Source organism: Sinocyclocheilus rhinocerous, unplaced genomic scaffold (genome assembly GCF_001515625.1).
Source record: "Sinocyclocheilus rhinocerous isolate Xijiao unplaced genomic scaffold, SAMN03320098_v1.1 scaffold3725, whole genome shotgun sequence".
NCBI classification, from domain to species: domain Eukaryota; kingdom Metazoa; phylum Chordata; class Actinopteri; order Cypriniformes; family Cyprinidae; genus Sinocyclocheilus; species Sinocyclocheilus rhinocerous.
Genome location: NW_015632485.1, coordinates 1 through 9195, shown reverse-complemented (window position 1 = coordinate 9195; position 9195 = coordinate 1). Strand labels below are relative to the sequence as shown.

The 9195-nt window shown below is 44.3% G+C and overlaps 1 protein-coding gene across 1 annotated transcript; it reads right to left on the bottom strand.

Annotated features, from left to right (window-relative positions):
• Positions 1-644: 644 nt before the first annotated feature.
• Positions 645-5622, bottom strand: LOC107742613 (gastrula zinc finger protein XlCGF8.2DB-like). The gene is made up of 2 exons (XM_016555657.1): positions 5523-5622; positions 645-2190 (listed from the first exon to the last, which is right to left on the bottom strand). Exons 1-2 carry the CDS (start codon positions 5620-5622, stop codon positions 1256-1258), a joined length of 1035 nt encoding a protein of 344 aa, XP_016411143.1. The 3' UTR covers positions 645-1255.
• Positions 5623-9195: the final 3573 nt, after the last annotated feature.

The following is a 9195-nucleotide window of genomic DNA, read 5'->3' as shown; positions in this document are numbered from 1 at the left end:
CGTGACTGTTCATGTGATAGCTAAGGTTTAGTTTTGTCGTGAACTTCTTCCACACAGTTCACAGGTTTAATGCTTCTCTCTGGTGTGAATTCTCATGTGCCTGTTAAAGCTTGTTTGTCGTGTGAAACTGTTTCCACACTGAACACATGTGAACGGCTTCTCTCCAGTGTGAACTCTCTTGTGCCTGTTAAAGTTTCCTCGTTGAGTAAAACTCTTTCCACACTGAGGGCAGGTGTAAGGCTTCTCTCCACTGTGAACTACCATGTGCCTTTTAAGGTTTCCCTGTTTAGGGAAACTATTTAATCCCCATTGTAACACGGAAACTGTGCCTATTAAAGCGTATCTTTTACATCACAAACAGTCTGTAAGATTCAACTTTTCCCCATGGTCTAGTGTTAAAAAAAGCAAACAAAAATCACAATATATTGCAATAATTGTATAATTCATATATAGGATAGAATACAAATCAATTCAGCACCCAAGTATTGTGATAGTACTGTTTTCTGAGATAAGCGTATCATCCCAGCCTTACAACAAAACTAAAAGCCCATGAAAATGACACCAAAACCAAGACTAATCGTGACAAATAGCTAATGAATTGTTGCTGTTTCAGTTAATGATTTCAGTCCTCCTGTGTATCAATACTTTGATCTAGTGCCAGTTTATATTGCAGATCTATTTAAAACTCTTTCCACACAAAGAACAAATAGGATCTCACATATGCTTTTCAGGTGTATTTGTGTGATGGCAAAAAAAACTTTTATTACACTGATCATAATTAAATCGCCTTCTTCCAGAGTGAATGTGCAGGTCATTTCTGAAATAGCTCCGTTTTGTAAACCTCTTGTCACACTGAGGAGCATGGCAATGGCTTTCCAGAATGAGTTTGTAAATGATGTTTGAGGTCTTTCTGATTTGTGAAACACATTTCATACAGACACGTGAAAGGTCTCTCTCCAGCGTGAAGCCTCGTGCTTATTAAGGGTTACTTTATTTCTGAATTTTTTTCCACACTAATCAAATGTAAACAGCTTCTCGTTAGTGTAACTGTTCATGCTATAGCTAAGGTTTAGTTTTGTTGAGAAGTTCTTCCACACACTTTGTGGGAATTGAATGCTTCTCTCCAGAGTGAATCCTCATGTGCCTGTTAAAGCTTCCTTGTTGAGTAAAACAGTTTCCACACTAAGGGCATGTACACGGCTTCTCACCGGTGTGAATCCTCATGTGCGTTTTAAGGATTCCTTTTTCATTGAAACTATTTCCACACTGTTGGCAGGTGAAAGGCTTCTCTCTGGTGTGAATTCTCGTGCTTGTTTAAGCTTCTTTGCTGAGTGAAACTGATTCCACACTGAAAACATGTGAACGGCTTCTCTCCAGTGTGAATCCTCATGTGCCTTTTAAAGTTTCCTTGTTGAGTAAAACTGTTTCCACACTGAGGGCATGTGAAAGGCTTCTCTCCCGTGTGAATTGTCATGTGGTTTTTAAGGTATCTTTTTTGAATGAAACTCTTTCCACACTGTTGGCAGGTGAAAGGCTTCTCTCTGGTGTGAATTCTCATGTGCTTGTTTAAGCTTCTTTGCTGAGTGAAACTGATTCCACACTGAAAACACGTGAACGGCTTCTCTCCAGTGTGAATCCTCATGTGCCTTTTAAAGTTTCCTTGTCGAGTAAAACTGTTTCCACACTGAGGGCATGTGAAAGGCTTCTCTCCCGTGTGAATTGTCATGTGGTTTTTAAGGTATCTTTTTTGAATGAAACTCTTTCCACACTGTTGGCAGGTGAAAGGCTTCTCTCCAGTGTGAATTCTTATGTGGTCATTAAGAGTGTTTTTATGTGTAAAATTATTTCCACATTGAGGGCAGGTGAAAGGCTTCTCTCCAGTGTGAACTATCATGTGCCTTTTAAGGTTTCCCTTTTTAGGGAAACTATTTCCATACGGTTTGCAGGAGTAAGGCTTCTCTCCGGTGTGAATTCTCATGTGGACTTGAAGTTTTCCACGTTGATCAAAACTCTTTTCATATTGTTGGCAGGTGAAATGACATCTAGTTCCAGTATTTTGAGCCCTTTTTCGTGTCAAAGTCTTTGCAATCTGTGAGCAACTATATGATTTTTGTCCAGTTACGAAATCATGTTTCTTAAACTGATCTTTGTCTTGTATTTCATTCAGTTCTTCACTCTCTTCTTTCAGATCTTGGGTGAAAAGAGATAAATACAAGTTAAAAGGGCCAAATCTGCCATTTTTTTCCCAAAAAAAAAAAAAAGGAGTGTCAAACTCAGCTCCTTGAGGGTCACAGTCCTGCATAGTTCAGCTCCAACCTGCTGCAAACCTACCTTTAGTTTTCAAGTAATGAAGACCTTGACTGAGGTGTGCTCAATTAGAGTTGAAGCTAAACTCTGCAGTGTTGTGGCCCTCCAGGAACTGAATTAGACATCCCTGGTATAAAATATTAGAAGATTATTATCCTCACCCAACAAGCAAACTATATGTTAAGAGTTATGTGAACTACCCCCAAACTAACACCCTCTGGTTACTGTGGTAACAAGACATGACATTAAGAACGTGTCGCTGAGTTACAAGTGGCCCAGAGAGTTTTGGACATTATTGCTTCAATGTGTGTTAACAGGGAGAGCACAGGATGTGCATTCAGCGCTGACTGTTGAGCAAAGCAGTGATTATAAAACCGTTGAAACTGCATTATTGCAAGCGTATGAATTAGCACCTGAGGCATATTGCCAGAAATGTAGAATTTTTTAAAACCTGAGAAGAGCACTTATCTTGAATTATCCAGAGAAAGAGAGAACATGTTTGATCGTTGGTGTAACCCAATGAAAGTAACTACTAAAGCACACCTCAGGGAGTTGATTCTTTTGGAAGAGTTTAAACATTGCGTACCGAATGCTGTTGAGATAAGGTGAGTAAATTGTCAGATGCTGCTCTCATGGCTGATGAATTCGTCCTTACTCACCGAGGTTCGACTAGCCATTTAAATTATTCTTATAATGTTAGACCTAAGATGAGTGTTTTAAATAAGAGCAAAGTGACTGTAATACGTCAGAATGTTGTTTCTAGTTCTTCTACTGAACATGCTGTCGCTAATGCACGCATGAAAGGAGAGATTGTGTGCTTCTATTGTAAAAGGGCAGGACATAAAATTTGTGATTATACGGTTCTTAAAAAGAAAGAGAAATCTGCTAAAACTGTTGGTTTATTCTCTTCATTATGTGAGAACCATAGTCCTGTCCAAGTTGTACAAAAACAAAACAAGTAGAGGGATATCTCTGAGGTGGAGATTGAGAATGTGAAGAGTCATAGTGATTATGCACCATTTCATACAGAGGGGACTGTGTCTTTGCCTGGCTCCGAGAAGAATGTTCTGTCCAAGTTGTACAAAACAAAACAAGTAGAGGGATATATCTGAGGTGGAGATTGAGAATGTGAAGAGTCATAGTGATTATGCACCATTTCATACAGAGGGGACTGTGTCTTTGCCTGGCTCCGAGAAGAATGTTCCTGTTTGTATCCTTCGAGATACTGGGGCCACGCAGTCCTTTTTACTGGAAGGACACCTGCCTTTGTCTGATAGTACTGCTACTGGAACCCGCATACTGGTGAGAGGGTTTGAGATGGGGTTTTGTAGAAGTTCCTTTACACCGTATACATCTCACCTCAAAACTTGTGTCAGGTAATGTTGTCGTTGGAGTTCGTGCAGTGCTACCTGTTTCTGGTGTCACCTTTATACTTGGCAACAATTTAGCAGGAGAAAATGTGTGGGAAAAGCCAGATAGTAGAAACAATAGTAGTTTCTATTGTAAAGAAAATGGATGACTCCTCTAACTGTCCTAACTTATTCCCTGCTTGTGCGATCACTCGAACCAAGGCTAAGATGATGATATTGGATGAAAAGGAAAGTTCTTAGTGACACTTTTTTTTCTTCTGTGAATTCCTCCCAGCCAGAATTTAGTGTTGTGGTCACTAATATTGAAGCTAATAGTTCTATGTCTATTTCTATGTCTATATCTACAGCCTGTTGTTGACGACAAGGTGGAAAAGTATGGTTCCATATCTGAAAATCCATTTCATTGTGATGGCCATGATGATGTTTGTTCTTTGTCTCCACTTTATAGTGTCACTCAATGAAAATTAGGTAAATCTCAAGAGAAGATGCGGAGATTGTTCGACTGCAAGGTTAAATTCAGAGATTTTCAAGTAGGTGACAAAGTGTTGGCTTTATTACCCATTTTGACTAGTCCTTTCCAGGCTAGATTTACTGGACCTTATAGGGTTGCAAAATGTTTTCCCAATAACAACTATTTACTAAATACGCCTCATCACCGGAAGAAATTACAGGTTTGTCATATTAATTTATTAAAATTTATGTGACTGTAACCTCTTTGTCTGTTGATATTGTATCAACTACTTTATCTGATGGTCAGGGCACTTCAGAAGTATCTGAAGAAACGGTGAGAATTTAGGTCCAGTAGATACAGGGGAAATTAAGGGATCTTCTCGAGAAGTAGTGGAAGGAAGACTTAACAATTCTGAAATCTTTGCTAATCTTACTCATCATTTGTCATCATCTGATATCCCTACTCGAACTCATGTCATTGAGCATGACATTAACATTGATATGGATGTTGTTTTACAGGTTGCGCTGTTCCAGTGTTGGCTGTTCAACATTTTGAGGTTTATTTGAGCTAAATTTGTGGACCCATTATTGTGTACACTGATCACAACTCTTTGACCTTCTTGGGCCGAATGCGTGGTAAAAACCAAAGAATTATGAGATGGAGTCTTATTTTACAATCTTTCCACCTACAGATCAAACATATACGTGGCAAAGATAATCTGATTGCCAGTGCTCTTTCACATGTGTAAAGGTTTATGTGTAGTGTCTGCGGTGTCTTTCCCTCTCTCTGATGTCCTAGGGCCCAGGAGATCTGAGGGTGAAATAGAGCGGGATTGCAGAGATGAGTATCACCGGCCTTAATGTATCTTCTTGTGGGATGTTTATGTTTTTTTGTTTGTTTCTTTTAATTTTTTTCTTCCCTTTTATCGGTTCTTTAGGGAACCTCTTTTTGGAGTGGGAGGTGTTACGACCCTGAATGTCCTCCTCATGTATTGGTGGTAGATTGTGGGAGTTTTGAGTCACTTCCCCTCCCCCTTTTTAATTGATAATTAGGGGAGTAGAGTATATAAGGACTCTGAGTGCTCATTTAAAGGGACACTCCCTGTGGACACAGATCTCAGGAGTGGCTCTTGATCAGAATGTGATATCTCACTAGGTACGTTTACATGGACACTACCATCCATGTGCTACCATCGGAATGAATTCATTCTGATTGACGAATCCGAACATAGTGTTTACATGAACGCTAAATAAAGTGATCGGGTTGATATGCGCGTTTATATGTCACAAGTTTCTGATCGATTTAATCTTTTGACATGAGCACACTGCATGAATATACAGGTTTTTTTTTCTTCTAGCTAACGCGTTAAGGCGAGCTAAGATTATTCTACTCACCATGTCGGGGTCCAAGGTCGCAGCGGAGAAAGGGAAGGATGTCCCTTCGCGCTCGTGTCCGGCAGCTTGTGGATTTATGATCTCGGGCAGGGATTCGCATCCGATGTGTATCGCGTGCATGGGTGTTAAGCACTCAGGCCGCACTGGCGGATGCGGAGAGTTGCGCGCATGTCGTGTAATGCCGGCCAGGATCTTGGAAAGAAAGCTTCGGGTGGCTGTATCTTCTAAAGACGATCCGGTTCTATCTTCTGTCCCTCCTTCGACAAAGGGGGTCCAACCCTCTCCCCCACGGGATCTTTCTTCGTGGGGGGATATTATGGATTCAGAGTCTCCTGAGTTTACGCCGCTTTTCGACCAGCAGCTGCTTGCGGAAGGCGATGATGAGGAGATGTTAGCTCGTCTCCTCCGAGAGGAACCGGATGATGAGGAGGATGACGCTATCCTGTCTGCAGCACAAGCGTCCAGGCCCGTGAGCGCGCAAAGTGGCGACGTGGCGTAGACGGTGGTGGATTGTGACCTAGTGGAAGTTTGTAAGCGTGTGGCAGCTAAGCTTGGCATCGCTTGGCCCGTAACTCCTGGGGATCCGGGAGTTAAACGTGACATCTATGATGGGAAAAGGCTTCCTTCTCGCCTTCCACAGGCGAAACAACTGCTTCCCGCTTTGCCGGCGTGTGTAGCAGAGATGAAGCGATCGTGGGACAAACCCTTTTCTCATCGTGTGCCCGTCAAGGGATACTCGTCGCTCGATGTGAGTGAAATGGAAGGGCTTGGGCTCTCTAACCCTCCCACGGTCGAGCAGTCAGTGGCTCACCACCTGCATCCAAACAGGCGAACCACTCTCTCATCTGCTAGTCCCTCCCTCCCTGGGAAAATGGAACGCTTCACCGCTTCCATGTACCAAAAAATGTATAAATCCTCAGCAATGGCGGTGCGGGCACTTAACGTCACTTCGTTGTTGACGGCCTATCAAGCCGAGTTGTTGGAGGAGCTTGGCACTCAGCTGGACGTCGGCAATCCAAACCCGGGGGTCTGGGAGGAGATCTGCAACATAACAGATCTCAATCTACACACCTCACGTGGCGCGGTGCAAAGCTGCGGCCGTACCATGGCTTTTGCCGTTGCGGGCGAGAGGTTGCTGTGGCTAAATCTATCGGGTGTCGGGGACAGAGAGAAGTTAGATTTTCTCGACGCTCCTGTGGATTCGAGTGGATTGTTCGGCCCAGCCGTTGCGGCGATGAGACAGAGGTGCGACCTCCAGAAGAAGGAAGGCGAGGCGTTTGACATGTAAAAGAGCACCACGTCCTCCTGTTCCCCCGCGTCCTGTTCCCCCGACGCAGAACAGGAGGTTTTTGAATGCGTCCAGGACTGCAAAACCCCAGAGCACGGAGCAGGCGGCTCGCTAAACCATGGGGAAAGCAGTCATTCGCGGCGGCGGCTGCCAGGTCCAAGTCCGCTAACCCTTCTAACAAAAAGAGGAGGGATACCTAGGATGCAATCTCTGCATGGGAGGGATAGGCAGCACCTAGGGTTCTCATTGATGTCCTCTCCCAAGCCCACCATATCTGTTCCCCCACCCACGAAGAAGATGAAGATGTGGAGTTTGGGTGGAAAAATGGTTCTAAGTTGTGTTCAGGCCAGTTCAGCTTCCCCTCAACACACAATGTTCCGTCAAGTTCAAGTGCAGAATACTCAGCCACCAAGAGAATGTGGTCTGATGGGTACAAGCACAAGTTCTCAAGTGTATTGTCACAAAGCACTTCAGCCTCTGGGTTTAAAGCAAATAAAAAATTATCTGTTGCATCCAGGCTCAATGCCGAGGGCACAGGGAGACAAAAACAAAATAATAACAATGAACCAAGAGAAAAATCGGTCTCTGAGTCACACAGATCCTGGCCGTTTTTCTCTCTGTCCACTAGATGGCGCCAGCACTCCATCTATGGAATCGGTTCAGCTGAACACTCTGGCTCTTTATCAGGAGGCTTGGAGAGAGTGTTCCGCACATCCGTGGGTCCTCGCGACTGTAATATAGGGTTACAGGCTTCAGTTCACTGTAAAACCCCCTCCTTTCAACGGGGTCATAACATCTGTAGCAAATGGGGATTCAGCTCGGGTGTTAGAAGCAGAAATATCCTCCCTCTTAGAGAAAAGAGCTATAAGACGAGTTCCAGTGGGGGAAACTCAGAAAGGCTATTACTCCCGTTATTTTCTAATTCCAAAGAAAGACGGGGGTTTGCGCCCAATAATGGACCTACGGGCTCTAAACAAGCACTTGATGAAGTACAAATTCAAGATGCTCTCACGCGCACAATCCGTCGGAACGATTGGTTCACTGCGGTCGATCTCAAGGATGCTTACTTTCATATAAGCATCTATCCGGCTCACAGGAAATATCTCAGGTTTTCCTTTCAGAGCGAAGTGTCTTTGTGGGGGGATATTATGGATTCAGAGTCTCCTGAGTTTACGCCGCTTTTCGACCAGCAGCTGCTTGCGGAAGGCGATGATGAGGAGATGTTAGCTCGTCTCCTCCGAGAGGAACCGGATGATGAGGAGGATGACGCTATCCTGTCTGCAGCACAAGCGTCGTGGCGTCGACGGTGGTGGATTGTGACCTAGTGAAAGTTTGTAAGCGTGCGGTTTTCCTTTCAGAGCGAAGTGTACGAATTTGTTACTCTTCAATTTGGGCTCAGCCTCGCTCCTCGTGTGTTCAGCAGGTGCATAGAGACAGCGTTATCACCTCTGAGACACAAGGGGCTCAGAATATCTGCTTATTTGGCCGATTATCTGATATGCGCTCACTCGCGGGAGCGCGCGGAACGGAACACAGAGATGCTCACGTCTCATCTAATGAGTCTGGGGTTCAGAATCAACTATGCCAAAAGCCAGCTGATTCCATCTCAGGAGATAGAGTCTATTCGTAAGCCCAGATACTCTGTGGAATACCGCGCTATGCTCTCGGAAAGGAGGATAATGGCGTTTTATCAGTGCCTGGCTCAGTTTCGCAAGGGAAATTTGGTATCGTTCAGGACCTGTCTCCGCCTTTTGGGCATGATGGCTTCGTCGCTGTCCGTGGTCCCGCTAGGTTTGCTGAAAATGAGAGACTTCCAGCGATGGGTAGCAGAGAGACGTCTGTGTCCTCGTCGGCACCTCGCGCGCAGAGTAAGAATACACGCGGAGTGCGTGATGGCTCTTCATCAGTGGAGAGATCCCTGTTTATTCCAGACAGGGGTTCCCTTGGGAATGAAGGGGGTGAAGCGTTTGAGACCAGTATCTAAGCATCTGGTCCAGTCATGGGACTTGTCCATGGTTCTGAATGCTTTAACTCGAGCCCCATTTGAACCTCTGGAGAGTGTGGATATTAAGCTCCTATCTCTGAAAATGGTCTTACTACTTGCTTTAATCTCAGCTAAGCGAGTGTGTGAGTTACATGCTTTGTTGGTTCATCGGGCATGTCTGGATTTTAGTCCGGATAACAGCAAGGTTACGTTACTGCCTAACCCGGTGTTCGTTCCCAAAGTCAGTGATTCAGCTTATAACTGCTCTGCTTTGGAGTTGCGTGCCTTTTACCCCCCTCCTTTTTCTTCTTCGGAGGAGCAGAAATTGCACACTTTGTGTCCTGTACGAGCGGTATGCTATTATGTAAACAGGACACGATCGTTCAGGAAGAATGATCAGT